The sequence below is a fragment of the Rhinoraja longicauda genome, chromosome 12 (genome assembly GCF_053455715.1).
Source record: "Rhinoraja longicauda isolate Sanriku21f chromosome 12, sRhiLon1.1, whole genome shotgun sequence".
Taxonomy (NCBI): domain Eukaryota; kingdom Metazoa; phylum Chordata; class Chondrichthyes; order Rajiformes; family Arhynchobatidae; genus Rhinoraja; species Rhinoraja longicauda.
In genome coordinates, this window is record NC_135964.1 from 47,173,870 (window position 1) to 47,192,787 (window position 18,918).

Below are 18,918 nucleotides of genomic sequence, written 5' to 3' on the forward strand. Positions count from 1 at the left end.
CATCCCGCACACTAACACTACCATACACACACGAGGGCCAATTTACAATTTTACCAAAGCCAATTAACTTTCAAACCTATATGTCTTTGGAGTGTGGGAGGAAACCGGAGCACCCTGAGAAAACCCACAAAGTCAAATGAAGATCGTACAAACTCCGTACAGACAACACCCACGGTCAGGATCGTAGCCGGGTGTCTGGCGCTGTAAGGCAGCAACTCTACCGCTGAGCCGCCCCATTTAGAGATGGTGGTTGAGCCAGATATGTTTGTGGCATTTAAGAGACTTTTGGATAGGCATAGGGATAGGCAGAGAATGGAGGGATATGGGTTATGTGTAAACAGGTGAGAGATATCTTGGCATCCTGTTCAGCACAGACATTGTGGGCCGAAGGGCCTGTTTCTGCCTGCACTATTCTATGGGACAGGGTAGAATACAACCCAACCATTACTTGCAATTATAATGATTATGAAATATTATGCCACTGGTATTGAAGGATTAGACGTCAAAGAAAGATTCAGAATTCAGGTATTCACCATCTTCAGCAGCATCTGTGTGAGCATCCTCCAGATACACCTGGGGCCCGGCTTTAACTTCCAAGTTTCTGCTCAGCCAACTCGTCTGTTCCAAGGAAGAGCCAACAACATTCCCAACAGCTTCAATTATTTTTTGGGCCACTTCCTAGAAGAGAGAGCGTTTTTTTAATAATGTCCCTCGTACATATTTCTATGCGCAGCCTTTTGTACAGCGTTGTTGCATCTCACCTGAAGATCTCTCTGGTCCTTTTTGTTTTCCAAATTAGGATTTCTTGACATGGAGTCATTTAGTATTCTGCAATTTAAATGAAATTATTATTTTTTTTTTTTTAAAGATTAAAAAAAAATGAAAATTCTGAAATAAAATGCGATTAATACTGGGACAATGCGATTAATGTGATTAATGCTGGTTGTGACACAACCAGAACAAGTTAATTAAAAAAATCTTGGGCTATGGGTTCCACAGGCTGAGCTTATAATTGAAAGAAAAAGATACAAAGTGCTGGAGCAACTCAGTGGATCAGGCAGCATCACTGCAGAACATGCACAGGTGACGTTTCGGGTTGGGTCCCTTTTTCAGACCGAAATATTGTTCTAATCGTGTGCAAATAAGGGCAAAATGAAAATAAATACTTTACTGTGGAGATGAGGATTGGAGATATAAAGAATAGATGCTATCGCTTAAGTTCATAAATCATAGGAGTAGAATTAGGCCATTCAGCCCATCGAGTCTGTGGCTGGATCTTCAAAAACTGACAGGCTTATCAGTTATCAACTGATCTAATGATTCACAGAAGAAATTTCACCTGTCAACTTTGTCCCCCCCCCCCAAAAAAAAACACAAGGAGGATTTAAGTGTTTTCTTACCCAAGTAATAGGAAATGTCCCGGTGCAGCCAAATTCAACTGCACAGATTCTTTCAAGAGATGCAACAACGATGGAAGAATATCCTGCAGATCAGCTGACGAGAGCCTGAGAGAGAGGACAGGAATAAAGGTCAGTCCGATCTTATTATGTGAAATGAAACAGATTGTAATGGGGTTCGCCTCTTCATAATGTTGAGGCACAGGCTCCGACCACACAGGGTCAGTTGAAACGAAGGGTTGATCTGCAAGTCAAGTTTATTTGTCACATGCACATACAAGATGTGCAGTGAAATGAAAGTGGCAATGCCTGCGGGTTGTGCAAAAAATTACAATTACAGCATAAAAATTAAAATGAATACAGAAAAAAAATGTAGTCCCTGGAGATATAATAGTTAACAGTCCTGATGGCCTGTGGGAAGAAACTCCATCTCATCCTCTCCGTTTTCACAGCATGACAGCAGAGGCGTTTGCCTGATCGTGGCAGCTGGAACAGTCCGTTGCTGGGGTGGTAGGGGTCCCCCATAATCTTGCTTGCTCTTGATCTGCACTTCCTGATGTATAGGTCCTGCGAGTGTAGTTCCCATGGTGCGTTCAGCCGAACGCACTACTCTCTGCAGGGCCTTCCTGTCCTGGGCAGAGCTGTTCCCAAACCAGACTGTGATGTTGCCGGACAGGATGCTCTCTACAGCCCAAGAGTAGAAGCATTGAAGGATCCTCAGGGACACTCTGAATTTCCTCAGCTGTCTGAGGTGGTAAAGGCGCTGCCTTGCCTTACCCACCAGTGTGGCATGGAAACAGGCCCTTTGGCTGACCGAGTCTATGCCGACCATCAATCACCCGTTCACTCTTGTTCCACGTTACCCCACTTACACTGGAGGCAATTTATTGATGCCGAACTTCATTGAGACGTGGGAGGAAACCGGAGCACCCGGAGGAAACCCATGCGGGCACAATAAAAACATGTAAACCCCATATGGACAGCACCCGAGGTCAGGATCGAACCCAGGTCTCTGGCACGGAGGCATTGTCTATACCAGCTGTGCCACCCCTGTTGGAAACTATGTCCAACTTCCAAGATCCTTTCCTGAAAAGCTTGTTCAAACATTTAGTGGTTACATTGCTTCGTGCAGCCAGTAAAGTCTCACCAAATTCTTTAAATAACTTTGTCATGCTTTCGATAACTTTAAATAACTTTGTCATGCTGTGTTAAGATTTTTTGAAAAAGCCATTACCTTTGAAGCAATGCAAAACTGAACTGCAACATTGGGATATCAACCAAAGTAGGTTTCTGAAAAGAAAAGTTGACAAATACTTTAATTTCAAGTGCAATTATAACGTTAATATGTCGCTCACTCCTATTTTCTTAAGAAGTTGTATATCTCCAAGAATTGTAGACAAACTATTTTATCGAGAACATAATATTTGTTTTACCTCTTCTCCCTTGGCTTGGGGTGGCTTTTTGACAACTTCCTTTATCAGTTGTAAGATGCTGTTGATGTTGAGAGTGTCTAGTGCTTGGACTAACCTCACCAGTGTCATCTGAGCTTCACTGGCCATGGGCAAAACCTGCAAACACAAAGATGAGAACAGCCTTCAACTTATAATCCCCTTCCCTTGTCAAAAAGCCACATTTGCAAAAGCAAACTATTTAATTGGTCGAGTTCAATATAAAGCTGGAGAAGATTCCGAGGGGGATATATATATATACACACACTTGGATAAACATGCTGATTAGGAATAGTCAATGTGGTTTTGTGCGTGGGAGAATGTGTCTCACGAATTTGATGGAGTTTCATTTGAAGAAGTAACCAAGAAGGTTGACAAGGGCAAGGCCATTGGTGTTGTCCAAAGGATTTCAGAAAGGCCTTTAGTAAGGTTCCACATGAAGGAATATTAGATTGCATGGAATCCAAGGAGAAGTTGCTGCCTGGATACAGAATTGGCTTCATGAAAGGAAGCAGAGGGTGGAGGTGGAAGATTGGTTTCTCAGAACGGAAGCCTGTCAATTGCAGGTTTGTAGGTTAATTGGCTCGGTATAATTGCAAATGATCCCAAGTGTGTTTTGGATAGCGTTATTGTGCAGGGATCGCTGGTCTGTGCGGACACAGTGGCCCAAAGGGCCTGTTTCCGCGCTGTATCACTAAACTAAACTCTTCAGTCAGCAACCAGTTCATTAGGGGCCAATTACTCTGAAGAAGGGTCCCAACCCAAAATGTCACCTGTCCATTCCTTCCAAGGCTACTGCTTGGCCTGCTGAGATCCTCAAGCACTTTGTGTTTTGCTCAGGATTCCAGCATTTTCATTTCTTTGTGTGTTCATTCTATTTAATGCATTACTGCATGCAAGAATTACCTAGAACTTCCCAGTTTTGTTATCCTTATCTGTACACTGTGGACAGCTTGATTATAATCATGCATAGTCTTTCCTTTGATAGACACAAAATGCTGGAGAAACTCAGCGGGTCAGACAGCATCTCATAGAAACATAGAAAATAGGTGACATTTCGGGTTGAGACCCTTCTTCAGACTGAGAGTCTTTTCTTTGACTGCATGGCACCTCACTGTACCTCAATACACATGACAATGATAAACTAAACTAATGAACAGGAAAATAAAGTGAATCAGAAGACACAGGTTTTCTTGAACGCTGCGAGTCCAGAACAAAAATACTACTGATATCTTTTAGTTTAGTTAAGTTTAGCGATACAGTGCAGAAACAGGCCCTTTGGCCCACCGAGTCCGCACCGACTAAAGGACGTTTCTTTAGGGAAGGAGACGAGAAGGAATTTATTTCGTCAGAGGGTGGTGAATCTGTGGAATTCTTTGCCGCTGAAGGCTGTGGAGGCCAAATCAATGGATATTTTTTAAAGCAGAGCTTTAGAGCCACAGATGTTTGATTAGTACGGGTGTCAGGTGTTATGGGGAGAAGGCAGGAGAGTGGGGTTAGGAGGGAGAGATGGTTCAGCCATGATTGAATGGTGTAGACTTGATGGGCCGAATGGCCTAATTCTGCACTTATTACTTATGACCAGCGATACCCGCACACTAACGGTACCCTACACGCACTGGGGACAATAGACAATAGACAATAGGTGCAGGAGTAGGCCATTCAGCCCTTCGAGCCAGCACCGCCATTCAATGCGATCATGGCTGATCACTCTCAATCAGTACCCCGTTCCTGCCTTCTCCCCATACCCCCTCACTCCGCTATCCTTAAGAGCTCTATCCAGCTCTCTCTTGAAAGCATCCAACGAACTGGCCTCCACTGCCTTCTGAGGCAGAGAATTCCACACCTTCACCACTCTCTGACTGAAAAAGTTCTTCCTCATCTCCGTTCTAAATGGCCTACCCCTTATTCTTAAACTGTGGACGATTTGCCAGACTAATTAACCTACAAACCTGCAAGTCTGTAGACTGTGGGAGGAGGCCGAAGATCTCTGAGAAAACCCACACAGTCGTGGGGAGTACAGACAGTACTTGTGGTCGGGATCAAACCCGAGTCTCTGGCGCTATAAGTGCCTCAAGGCAGTAACTCCACCACTGCGCCACCATGCCGCCCTCTTGCAACAGGTCTGAGTGATCAACATGTTTCGTACCTTGCTGTGGTTGACTTTCTTGCAGCTTTTCCTCTTGCTCCACACTGTTGCTACAGCTGCCATTAGATGAACGCCCATCTGCGCAGCAAATGGGTTCAGGAGTTCCAGGATTTTCTGCCGAATAGTCTTAAAATTTTTTAAAAACGCAAATTATTTTCACAAAGGTTTTAAACATGATTTCCCTCCTCTTTTCACAACTTGACCAGACTCATCTCGCCAGCTCTCCCAGCATCCGTACCAAAGAAAAAGCACCCCCCCCCCCAGTAAAATCTTTGAGCATGAAAGCCTTCAGCAAAACCTTCCAGCCCTGGAGCCAAACAAAAAACATGGACTTATTAAACACTGAAAGCGTAGCTTTTCTCCCAGATTATCAGATGACAATCTTGCTCAAAAATATCCTGACTGTAGGGATATTTTGTGGAGGGAGGTACTGCAGATGCTGGTTTACACCAAAGATAGACACAAAGTGCTGGAGTAACTCAGCAGGTCAGGCACCCTCTCTGGAGAAAAGGAATGGGTGACGTTTCGGGTCAAGACACCTTCTTCCAACTGAGTCTGAAGAAGGGTCATGACCCGAAACGACCCACTGCTGCAAGGAAGAATTTCATTGTTGTATTTGGAACATATGACAATAAAACACTCTCAACTCAGTGGGGGAGTAGGGGTGAGGGGATGGGGGGTAAGAGAGATGGAGTGGGTCAGTGGGGGGGGGAGGGTGCTAGATCAATACAGGAGAGCCTTTGGGTCCACTCGCTCGCACTGGCTGCAGCGCTGGCGCCACAGGGCCCGGGTCAGTGACACCCTCTACCCTTGTCAAGTCAAGTCAAGTCAAGTCAAGTTTATTTGTCACATACACATACACGATGTGCAGTGAAATGAAAGTGGCAATGCCTGCGGATTGTGCACAAAAAAGAATTACAGTTACAGCATATAAATAAAGTTAATAAAGTTACTATAGTGTAGACAAAATGTAGTCTCTGGAGTTATAAAAGTTGACAGTCCTGGTGGCCTGTGGGAAGAAACTCCGTCTCATCCTCTCCATTTTCACAGCATGACAGCGGAGGCGGTTGCCTGACCGTAGCATCTGGAACAGTCCGTTACTGGGGTGGCAGGGGTCCCTCATAATCTTACTTGCTCTGGATCTGCACCTCCTGATGTATAGGTCCTGCAGGGGGACGAGTGTAGTTCCCATGGTGCGTTCTGCCGAACGCACTACTCTCTGCAGGGCCATCCTGTCCTGGGCAGAGCTGTTCCCAAACCAGACTGTAATGTTGCCGGACAGGATGCTTTCTACAGCCCCAGAGTAGAAGCAATGAAGGATCCTCAGAGACACTCTGAATTTCCTCAGCTGTCTAAGGTGGTAAAGGCGCTGCTTTGCCTTACCCACCAGTGCGGCAATGTGCGTTGCCCATGTCAGATCCTCTGTGATGCGGACTCCCAAGTATTTAAAACTGCTCATCCTATCCACAGTAGACCCATTTATCTCCAGTGGCGTGTACGTCCTTGGATGTTTAGCCCTTCTAAAGTCCACAATCAGTTCCTTCGTTTTAGTGACATTCAAGAGGAGGCAATTGTCCTGACACCAGAGTGCCAAATCTGTCCCCCCTCTACGAGGAATGGGCCCCAATGGGTCCACCTGGTCTAGTATATGACAATAAAACACTCTCAACTCTTGTACCCCCCCCCCAAACACATATGAAATTTTCCTTTGAGTTTCCACTTGCATTTCTACGTCAAGTCCCAGATCGCAAGACCGCACTCTCCGCACAATGATCTTTTCATGTTTACCCCTCACTCTCACAGCGATACGTTGAGACAAACCTTTGTCGACTTGAAGTATACAGAAGATGAGCCCTTTGTGGTATTGAGTGCATTGCCCGGCTTTCTCTGGGATTCTTCTCTTTGGACCACACCCCACAGCAGAGACATGGAGTCGACGATCAAAGGCAGTTCCTCAAGAATGGCATGCTTGGCATTCTTCAGGCTTGTGGAATCACCCATGGTCGCGGACTGGCACATGAAGAGAAGCAACATTGGTCAAGTTGGAAGGACACATGGAAACATAGGCGCAGGAGTAGGCCACTCGGCCCTTCGAACCAGCACCGCCATTCAATACAATCATGGTTGATCATCCAAAATCAGCACCCCCTTCCTGCTTTCTCCCCATATCCATTGATTCCGTTGGCCCCAAGAGCTTTTTCTCACTCTTGAAAACATCCAGTGAATTGACCTCCACTGCTTTCTGTGGCAGAGAATTCCAAAGATTCAGAACTCTCTGGGCAAAAAGGTTTTTCCTCATCTCAGTCCTAAATGGCCTACCCCTTATTCTTAAACTGTGATCCCTGGTTCTGGACTCCCCCAACATCGGGAACATTTTTCCAGATACAAGGTCTAAAGCATTGGACATGCAGGCCCTCTCAAAAAGGTTCAGTGAGTCGAGGAAACTTGAGTCTTCCTGGAAAGGGTACAGAGAAGATTTACGAGGATGTTGCCAGGACTAGAGGGTCTGAGCTGTAGGGAGAGGTTGAGTAGGCTGGGACTCTATTCCTTGGAATGCAGGAGGATGAGGTGTGATTTTATTGAGGTGTATAAGATCATGAGAGGGATTGATCGGGTAGATGCGCAGAGTCTCTTGCCCAGAGTAGGTGAATCAAGGATCAGAGGGCATAGGTTTAAGGTGAAGGGGGAAAAGATTTAATAGGAAACTGAGGGGTAACTTGTTTTCACACAAAGGGTGGTGGATGTGTTGAACAAGTTGCCAGAGGAGGTCGTTAAGGCTGGGACTATCCCAACATTTAAGAAACAGTTAGACAAATACATGGATAGGACACCCGAACTAATCAAACCTTCAAAATATCCATTGCCTTGGTCTCCACAGCCGTCTGTGGCAATGAATTCCACAGAGTCACCACCCTCTGACTAAGGTCTGGGAGCTGGCATCAAGGTGACTTTCTGAAGTACTGTGACAATTCTATGTACAGTTACTCCGTCCCCATCCACCGAATCTACTTACGAAGGGGATAAGTTGGTAAAGAATCCCTCTTTGCACAAAAAGTTCAGACAACTGGTGAAGCAGTCATTTCTTAACTTTTATGGAGATACCAGTTCTTCTGTGGCAATGAATTCCACAGATTCACCACCCTCTGACGAAAGGTCTAATCAGTTGGAGAAGTGGAGTAGCAAAAGGAAATACAAAGGAAAACATGAGTCTGAAAATGCTCAGCAGGTTTGGCAGCATCTGTAGATAGAGAAATGGGAACGGGAACCAAGTTGGTTTTAAATGCAGAGTGGGGGCGGAATGGATAGAATAAGTGGAATCTCTGTGGGATTAGCCCAGGGTTACCAATAGACAATAGGTGCAGGAGTAGGCCATTCGGCCCTTCGAGCCAGCACCACCATTCAATGTGATCATGGCTGATCATTCTCAATCAGTACCCCGTTCCTGCCTTCTCCCCGTACCCCCTGACTCCGCTATCCTTAAGAGCTCTATCTAGCTCTCTCTTGAATGCATTCAGAGAACTGGCCCCCACTGCCTTCTGAGGCAGAGAATTCCACAGATTTACAACAGATTTACTACCAAGGTGGTGTTAATGTTTACTGAGCTGTTTGGTTAATAGATTAATGAGGGCACTTGGAAAAAACCCAACAAGGACAAAGCTGGTTTCGTTTAGTTCAGAGATACAGCAGTGAAACAGGCTCTCCAACCACCATGTCCACGCTATCCAGTGATCCCGTACACTAGCACTATCCTACACACATTAGGGACAATTTACAATTTTACCAAAGCCAAGTAACCTACAAACCTAGATGTCTTTGAAGTGTGGGAGGAAACCGAAGCTCCCGGAGAAAACCCACGTAGGTCACGGGGAGAACGTACAAACTCTGTACAGACAATACCCGTGGTCAGGATCGAACTCGGGTGTCTGGCGCCGTGAGGCAGTAACAATGGAAATGGCCAGCATCTCTATCAGAGTTTCCCTTTGGTCTATCCATCCTCCACTCATCCATTAGACAGGGTGGAACATGGCAGAGTTCATTGTCCCTTTCCCATGCCCCAGGTGAAGTGAATCACTGCTCATCTGTTCAGCCCACATAGTTCCCATTATTCGCCCTTCCCACGCCTTCAGCTCTTCCAAACCTGTAGCCACGACCTGCCGCACCCAGCTGGTGGATGTTCCATTAGTTTATTGTCAAGCTACAGTGCAAAGCTGTTGTTGCGTGCCAACCAGCCAGTGGAAAGGCAATACATGATTACAATCGAGCCATTCGCAGTGCACAGATACGTGATAAGGGAACAACGTCTGGTGCAAGATACAGCCAGTAAAGTCTCATCCTTCTAAACCCCAGTGAATACATGATAAGGGAATAACGTTCAGTACAAGGTAAAGCCAGCAAAGTCCGATCAAGGATAGTCCGAGGGTCCCCGATGACGTAGATAGCAGTTCAGGACTGCTCTCTGGTTGTGTGTGGTAGGATGATTCAGTTGCCCGACAACAGGCATTAATTTAAGTATTAACTCTAACGCACCTTTCTCGCCTGTGCCGAAGTGTCCAACAGGCAAAAGTGAGAAATAGTAGTGAGTCCTTCCAAAAGGGTGAGTGGGTAATCTGGCGGAATGTTTTCTTTCTTTGAAGTCGTGCTGAGGAACAACATTTTTTTTTAAAAAGGGAAAACAAAAGTTAATTGAATGCATTTTGCCCGACCAGTTCAGTTTATTGTCACGTGTTTATTCACAAAATGCTGGAGTAACTCAGCAGGTCAGGCAGCATCTCAGGAGAGAAGGAATGGGTGACGTTTCGGGTCGAGACCCTTCTTCAGTCTGAAGAAGGGTCTCGACCCGAAACGTCACCCATTCCTTCTCTCCTGAGATGCTGCCTGACCTGCTGAGTTACTCCAGCATTTTGTGAATAAATACCTTCGATTTGTACCAGCATCTGCAGTTATTTTCTTATACTACTTATTGTCACGTGTACCGAGGTACAGTGAAAAGCTTTTGTTGCTGGCTATCCAGCCAGCAGAAAGACAATACACGATTTCAATCGAGCCATTTACAGTGTACAGATACATGATGAGGGAACAACGTTTAGTGCAAGGTAATGCCAGTAAATTAAACTATTTTGTAAACTAAACTGTGGTGCATTGTTGCATTCTAAATTAAACTAAACAAAACATACAAGTATACTAGTTAATACCCAGGCAAAATAAGTGGTACCCAAGCAAAACAAACATTGCTGGTTAAATGCAACAGCAGAGGTACGATTGTAATCTTAACTCTACCTCAGAAAGGCTTTTAATCGTGAGGTGTTAAATGAAGTTCACAAGTAAAAGCAGTGGAATTTGGCCATTCGGCCCATCAGGTCTACTCTGCCATTCAATCATGGTTGATCTCGGCCTCCTAATCCCATTTTCTTGCCTTCTCCCCATAACCCTTGACACCCGTTCTAATCAACAATTTGTCTATCTCTGCCTTAGAAATACCCACTGACTTGGCCTCTGTGGCAACGAGTTCCACAGATTAACTAACCTCTGACTAAAGGGGGAACTTCTGTGGAGGTGATAAATGAATATGAAAAGGTACTTCTTTCCCTACCTTGCAGTGCACTTTTTATCTTCACTCTCATACTGTCGAACAAGGTCGTCCAAGTTTCTGCAGACCTGGGCGACAAATGGCGCAACGATGAGTCCCAAGGATTTCCCAAGGTAAGGCAGGGAGAGGGTGACCAGACTGACCCAGGGTGGGTGAATGCTGTACCCGTACTGCGGCTGCAAGGCCCTGACCACAGCCGACACAAACATCCCCTGGGCCGTGATGGGCTGAGACGGCACGTAGCCCATGGCCGTAATGGATGTCTGGAAGCTCATGACCTTGTGCCACTCCTTGGAGAGGTCGGACGAGCCCTCCTGATCATCGGCCGAGGGGCCGAGGTGGTGCTCCAGCACAATTAGCACCTGGAGCAACTTGAGCAGCTCGATCTGGAGGGGGTGCTCGCTCCAGATCTGGTCCTCGCCGAAGTTGACCAGGTTCTCCTCCGAGAGCCCCTCCTCGATGAGCTCGTCGCTGGGCTGGCCAAAGCTGAGCGTGTAGCTCCTCTCGCCCAGGTGCATGGAGGCAGAGAGGGCGAGCAGCACGTACTCCTGGACCTTGCACTTGGCCAACCAGCTGCTGATGGCCTCCAGGCCGCCGCCGTCGGGCGATTTGGCGTTGGCGATCAGCTGCGTCACGATGCGGACGAGCACCTGCACGCTGTTCACCTGCACGTCCCGGTTGCCCAGCAGATCCTTGTGGCTCAGCCGCATCTGGCAGGGGTAATAGGACCGCAAGAAGCTCAGGCAAAGGTAAGTCAGCAGCTCCATCAGCGAGGACTGCCGATGGCACGCGGGCAACGCCGGACTCGGAAGCTTCCCGTAGAAGCTCAGACCCACCAGGGACTCCTGGTGGCGGGCCAGGAGATTCAGAATAAGATTCAGCTGGCTGGTGGAGTTGACATCTACCATGGTGGCAGAGAGGGCCTCGATGAATTCCTTGGGCGTCGTCTTCAACACGGCTTCCAGGACAGAAAATGCGTACAGCACCCTCTTGGAATCGTACGGCTGGATGTAGAGCAAGATGTGTTTAAACAAAGCTTCCACCAAGGTCTGCCTCTCCCTCTGCCGCTTCAGGTGCTTGTCCCGAGTGATCATCTGCATTTCCAGGTCTATTTCTTCCTCATCGCTGGACAGTGACTGTGACATCTGAGTCCTTTCGGAGTCGGTGTGGACCAACATCAATTGGTTTTTGGGTTGTGGGTCACCAGCGGCCATTTTGTCCAGGGTAGCCCTGTCATGAGGCAGAAGAGCTTCGTCTTCGGTGGTGCTGGTGGTCTCTTGGTTTTCTGGAGTCATCGGCGAGGCCGAAGACGTGACCCCGGACGAGAGAGCTCCCGAGCTGGTATCGATGGACTCCGAGTGATCGCTGCTGTTCTTGCCTTCTTCCGGGTGGACATTTTGATGCGGTTCGTGGATGGAGTGATTGGCGGTTTTCCTCGGGCCCTGTTTGTGGAGCGTTTTTTCGGGATCTGCTTCCACCTCAGCCCAAAGAGCATCCCTGTCCACCGAGGAAATGTGGGAAAACTTAAAGCTTTCCTCAGAGCTGGTTTCAACTACTTCCAGCGGTGTGCCGAAGGATTTCGGATACGAGGACACCCTGTTGTACAGCAAGCGGAGATCATCTGAAACACAATTGCAGAGACAATTAATACTCCCACAGCTACCCTTTCCTGCTCCCCCCCCCCCCCTCTTCTTCCTTCAAAATGCACTGGTATCTCTTTTAACAGCCTAAGAAGGAACACAGGCAAGATGATTCAAGATATAATTGTAACTGATCTTGATCGCCATTAATAGTTTAAAATGGTGACAATTGGACTGAATAATCCTGGGTGAAGTTCAGGCCCATTGTGGGAAGAGGAAGAAGTATAATGGGCTGGTCTGAACAGCTGCCCCACATCTTCACCCAAGAAGCAGAGACAAGGAACTGCAGATGCTGGATTACCGTGGAAAGACAAAACGCAGGAGTAAATCAGCAGGTCAGGCAGCATCCCTGGAGAACAGGAATTGTCGACGTTTCGGGTCAAGAGTCTTCTTCGAAAGGAAGCGGGAGAAAATGGAAGACACGAGAAAGGGAGAGGGGAGCTACTTAAAGTGGGATGTTTCTAGTTTGCTGTTATTACTCCGCGCATAGATTGGGTACAATGGAGGAAAGGCAACTCTCAACCATCCGCACAGATGCACCGCAAGACATCAGAGCAGAATGAGGCCATTTGGTCCATCAAGTCTGCTCCACCATTCAATCACGGCGGATCTATTTCTTCTCTCTCAACCCCATTCTCCTGCCTTCTCCCCATAACCTCCGTTGCTCTGAACTACCTATTGCCATTACCTCCCATGACCTTCTTTTTCAGGCACTGAATGGAGTTGCGTTGGGTCTTTGGGTGGAGAAGCAGGAGGAAGACTGGCTCAAGGATCCGCGAGACATCGTTCAAGCTGAGAGCACGGACAAGCCAACCCTGGGCTGCGGCCCCAATCGCTCCATCCACACAGTTGAGGCTGTCCAACACCACAAACAGGCACCTGAGCAAGGGGAGGAAACAGACAGTGTTAAACCCCTGTAACAACAGAAAGCACTGATAACGGGGCTGGAAACCGGTAGCGGGGCGGCACGGTGGCGTAGCGGTAGAGCGACTGCTCACAGTGCCAGAGACCCGGGTTCGATCCCGACTATGGGTGCTTGTCTGCACGGAATTTGTACGTTCTCCCCATGACCTGCGTGGGTTTTCTCCGAGATCTTAACTCCAAAGATGCAAGTTAATTGGCTTGGTTATAAATATTTGTCCCTAGTGTGTGTAGGATAGAGTCCCACACTCCAAAGACGTACAGGTATGTAGGTTAATTGGCTGGGTAAATGTAAAAATTGTCCCTAGTGGGTGTAGGATAGTGTTAATGTGCGGGGATCACTGGGCGGCACGGACTTGGAGGGCCGAAAAGGACTGTTTCCGGCTGTATATATATGATATGATATGATATGAATGTGCTGAGATCGCTGGCTGGTGCAGAATCGATGGGCTGAACGGCCTGTTTTCACGCTGTATCTCTAAACTAAACCAAAACTGAATTTAGCATTTTAGTTTAGTTTAGAGATACATTGTGGAAACAGGCCCTTCGGCCCATCGATTCTGCACCGACCAGCGACGATCTCAGCACATTAACTCTATCCTACACACTAGGGACAATTTTTACATTACAGGATGGATGTGGAGGCTTTAGTACGTGTGTATAGGAGGTTTACGAGAATTATGTCTGGATTAGAGGGTATTGGTGACAGGCAGAGTTTGGACAGACTTGGATAGTTTTCTCTGAAGTACCAGAAATAGCAGGGAGACCTGAAAGAAGTTTATAAAATTATGAAAGGCATGGATAGGGTAGACAATCAGTATCTTTTTCCCCATAGATGGTAATATCAAATACTAGAGGGCGTACTTTTAACAATAGACAATAGGTGCAGGAGTAGGCCATTCGGCCCTTCGAGCCAGCACCACCATTCAATGTGATCATGGCTGATCATTCTCAATCAGTACCCCGTTCCTGCCTTCTCCCTATACCCCCTGACTCCGCTATCCTTAAGAGCTCTATCTAGCTCTCTCTTGAATGCATTCAGAGAATTGGCCTCCACTGCCTCATGAGGCAGAGAATTCCACAGATTTACAACTCTCTGACCGAAAAGTTTTTCCTCATCTCCGTTCTAAATGGCCTACCCCTTATTCTTAAACTGTGGCCCCTGGTTCTGGACTTCCCCCAACATTGGGAACATGTTTCCTGCCTCGAACGTGTCCAACCCCTTAATAATCTTATTTGTTTCGATAAGATCCCCTCTCACCCTTCTAAATTCCAGTGTATACAAGCCTAGTCGCTCCAGTCTTTCAACATATGACAGTCCCGCCATTCCGGGAATTAACCTAATAAACCTACGCTGCACGCCCTCAATAGCAAGAATATCCTTCCCCAAATTTAACGTGAGAAGGACTAAGTTTAAAGGAGATGTGTGGGCTGTGTTTTTTTTTAAAAACAGACACAGTTTAGTGAGTACCTAGAAATGCATTGGCAGGGGTGGTGGAGGCAGATTCAATTGTGGCATTTAAAAGTGTTTGGATAGGCATATGGATATGCAGGAAATGGAGGGATATGGATTATGTGCAGGCAGATATGAGTTGGTCTTGGCATCATGTTCAGCACAAACATTGTGTTGCTGTGCTGCAGTGTTTATGTTCAATGTTCTATGACCCCTTGTTCATGAGTGAGCAAGAACAGAGACCAAACAATGTGGGCATCGTTAAATGCAAAGCGGCATTAAGATTTAGATTTAGAGATACAGCGCGGAAACAGGCCCTTCGGCCCACCGAGTCCGCGCCGCCCAGCGATCCCCGCACATTAACACTATCCTACACACACTAGTGACAATTTTTACATTTACCCAGTCAATTAACCTACATACCTGTACGTCTTTGGAGTGTGGGAGGAAACCGAAGATCTCGGAGAAAACCCACGCAGGTCACAGGGAGAACGTGCAAACTCCGTACAGACGGCGCCCGTAGTCAGGATCGAACCCAAGTCTCCAGCGCTGTATTCGCTGTAAGGCAGCAACTCTACCGCTGTGCCACCGTGCCGCCCGTTAAGGGGGAGAGAAAACTTGAGCCAATAGCACAGCCTAGGAGTAACTTCCTCTCCCTCATTCGCAGTTCTGGCAAAGGTATTTTGACCCAAGGCAGACACTCCACGGAACCCACCATCATTTTCAGTTTTCTATTTCAGATTTCAGAAGCCAACTTGCTCAGACTATGTTGTACAAAGGTAATCCAAGATACTACTCGGTTTATAGACACAAAATGCTGGAGTAACTCAGCAGGACGAGCAGCATCTCTAGAGGGAAGGAATGGGTGACGTTTCGGGTCGAGACCCTTCAGACTGTCTGAAGTTCCCAACAAACTAGCATCTGCAGTTCTTTCCTCCACATACTACTCTGTTTACTGGGCATAGGCCACTGCCCAAAACATTGGGAGTGCTTAGCACAACGCTGTTCTCTTCATCCCATTGCTGCTGCCCTGCCTTTCTCAAAGGTGCTGATTCAATCCAGAGATTACTTTCTGGGTCAAAGGGCTTAGCCGGCTCAGACTGTGCTTGTGTTATAGCATTTCTCATCGACATAGCACGTGCTTTGACTCACTGAATCTACGCTAGTTTACAATCTCGTTCATCCATTTTGGGACGGCACGGTGGCGCAGTGGTAGAGTTGCTGCCTTACAGCTCCAGAGACCCGGGTTTGATCCTGACCACAGGTGCGGAGTATGTACGTTCTCCCCGTGACCTGCGTGGGTTTTCCCCTGGGTGCTCCGGTTTCCTCCCACATTTAAAGACATGTAGGTTTGTAGGTTAATTGGCTTCGGTAAAAATTGTAAATGGTCCCTAGTGTGTAGGATCATTTGGGATCGCTGGTCGGCGCAGACTAGACAGACCTTTTTCCGTGCTGTACAGTATCTCTAAACTAAACGGTATTCTAATCTCCTTCAACATGCTTCCCCCAACAAGCAACTGCACCCTGATTCTGAAGAAGGATCTCAACCCGAAACGTCACCCATTCCTTCTCTCCTGAGATGCTGCCTGACCCGCTGAGTTACTCCGGCATTTTGTGATACCTCTGATTTCCCCTATCAGTGACTCTCGATAAAAACGGCTGGACACAAACTCAGAGGATTTGCAGACTGGTAGATTTCCCTTTTGGGTCCACAACGTTACCTATCAAATGAACGAGTGCAGAACGATGTTCTGTTCCCTTGAATGTCCCTGGTGAAATGCCACAGCACCGAAAACCTAAAGAGAGCTTCCAATCGGATTCCCTGGGAGAGAGAAAGAAAAACAAGGGAATGGTGAGTGATGGACATACATTATGCTTGTTCAACAAGCCATGATAGATCAGCCATGACTGAATGGTGGAGTAGACTTGATGGGCCGAATGGCCTAATTCTGCTCCTATCACTTATGAACAGAAACTTTCATCTTTCATATTCAGTGTAAAACTCAAGTCACCATCAACTTCATATAATTGGAGCATTTGATTCGGAGTTTTTCGGAGTTTTACGGAAATTCCCCCAAAGTATTGATTCCAATAGTGGTATAAGAAAATAACTGCAGATGCTGGTACAAATCGAAGGTATTTATTCACAAAATGCTGGAGTAACTCAGCAGGTCAGGCAGCATCTCGGGAGAGAAGGAATGGGTGACGTTTCGGGTCGAGACCCTTCTTCAGACTGATGTCAGGGGGGCGGGACAAAGGAAGGATATAGGTGGAGACAGGAAGATAGAGGGAGATCTGGGAAGGAGGAGGGGAAGAGAGGGACAGAGGAACTATCTAAAGTTGGAGAAGTCGATGTTCATACCACTGGGCTGCAAGCTGCCCAGGCAAAATATGAGGTGCTATTCCTCCAATTTCCGGTGGGCCTCGCTATGGCACTGGAGGAGGACCATGACAGAAAGGTCAGACTGGGAATGAGAGGGGGAGTTGAAGTGCTCGGCCACCGGGAGATCAGTTTGGTCAATGCGGACCGAACGCAGGTGTTGAGCGAAGCGATCGCCGTGCCTGCGCTTGGTTTCCAATAGTGGTACGAGTTGAGACCATCAACTGTTTCAGTTAACTAATCTACGGCAATAAAGTCCTCACGCAGCATCAGATACCATCTGGCCACGTTGAGATGAGAACTACTGTGTCTAATTTTAAGACATTTACGATCTAACTTCAATGCAGAGAAGGCAGAGAAGCTGGGAGTGTTATTATACAAGAAAGGTAACCAGATACCATGGTTAAGGGTAGACACAAAATGCTGGAGTAACTCAGCGGGTCAGGCAGCATCTTGGGAGAGAAGGAATGAGTGACATTTTGGGTCGAGACCCTTCTTCAGACTGATGTACGTTCAGGAGAGGTTAGAGTAAGTCGGGGGAGTGGAAAATTTGAGGCGGTTGACGTCTCGCCAGCAGTTGGAAATGAAAAGGTCTAATGAAGGTAGATGGCCATCCGGGGGAGTCAAAGGGGAGGTTGGTTAGGGCAGAGAATACTAAGTCATGAGACCCAAGGGGAGAAAGAGGTCTTCTAATGAAGTGTCAAGAGCAATCAATCCTAAACTCTTCGACCAAATTGGCTCAATGACCAAGTTGCGACACTTGGAGGTTTGGAGGTGAATGCTATGACAATAAATAACGACCCAACTACAACGGGACATGAATATGGCAGAAATGAACTTGACTGACAATGTCAAACTCTGGTTGGAAGAAATTAGAATGAATAGGAGCAAGGTGGGTCCTGAAACAAGGATTTATCACGTTATTGAACACTGAACAAGCAAGATATGCCAGAGGCCAGTTCATTGGCTATATTTAAGAGGGAGTTAGATGTGGCCCTTGTGGCTAAAGGGATCAGGGGGTATGGAGAGAAGGCAGGTACGGGATACTGAGTTGGATGATCAGCCATGATCATATTATAATAATAATAATAATAATAAGCATTTATTTTATATAGCGCCTTACCAGAAGCTCAAAGCGCTTTACAAAAACAATCATAACATAAAAACAAACAGACAAACTATCCTAACGGAGAAGCGGCGAATAAACAGCGCCAGCGTCCTCTCACGTCAGGGTCCGGCAGTAGACAACAAAAAGCACAGGACACACAGATACAATTTTTACACAAACAGCCATCACAGTGATTGCTCTAGGCACACCCTCACTGTGATGGAAGGCAAAGAAAAGTCTTATCTCCTCCTCATTCTTCTTCCGTGGTGCCACGAGGTGATCGAGGCTCCCAACTTTTTGAAGCCCCCACCGGCTTATTGAATGGCATATTGAATGGCGGTGCAGGCTCGAAGGGCCGAATGGCCTACTCCTGCACCTATTTTCTATGTTTCTATGTAACTCAGCAGGTTGGGCAGCATCCCTGGAGAACACGGATAGCTGCCGTTTGGGGCCGGGATCCTTCAGACCGAACCCAAAACGTCAAATATCCATGTTTTTCAGGGATGTTGCCCGACCTGCTGAGTTATTCCGGCATTTTGTGTCTTTCCTTGGTAAGCCACATCTGCAGTCCCTCGTTTCTACTGTATGGGTGAGAACTGGGGACAAGGGCAGGAACTGGGGACAATCACTCGAGAGGACACCCGACCCTCCCCACAACACCGAGTGTGGGTCCCGGAAAACTGGGCACCCCAAGTCTGACCGAGATCAATCAAGTGTGTCAGCACAGGTAGTACTTGGCAGAGACTAGCGCTCAAAATATTGGGAGTGCTTAGCATTATGCTATTTTCTTCCTCCCATTGCTACTTCCCTGCTTTCCTCAAAGGTGCTGATTCAT

General features: G+C 47.0%; 1 protein-coding gene across 3 annotated transcripts in view; it reads right to left on the reverse strand.

Annotated features, from left to right (window-relative positions):
• The window catches only part of dop1b (DOP1 leucine zipper like protein B), a 111,636-nt gene that overhangs the window by 26,430 nt on the left and 66,288 nt on the right, over nt 1-18,918 (reverse strand). For all 3 annotated transcript variants that reach the window (XM_078409690.1, XM_078409688.1, XM_078409691.1), the window contains exons 17-27: nt 16,317-16,417; nt 12,910-13,100; nt 10,585-12,202; nt 9,522-9,633; nt 6,816-7,004; nt 4,995-5,120; nt 2,831-2,965; nt 2,632-2,687; nt 1,401-1,505; nt 762-828; nt 534-678 (exon numbers count right to left, since the gene is read on the reverse strand). In XM_078409690.1, coding sequence (XP_078265816.1) covers nt 534-678; nt 762-828; nt 1,401-1,505; nt 2,632-2,687; nt 2,831-2,965; nt 4,995-5,120; nt 6,816-7,004; nt 9,522-9,633; nt 10,585-12,202; nt 12,910-13,100; nt 16,317-16,417 — 2,845 coding nt within the window. The remainder of the gene's footprint in view (nt 1-533; nt 679-761; nt 829-1,400; nt 1,506-2,631; nt 2,688-2,830; nt 2,966-4,994; nt 5,121-6,815; nt 7,005-9,521; nt 9,634-10,584; nt 12,203-12,909; nt 13,101-16,316; nt 16,418-18,918) is intronic.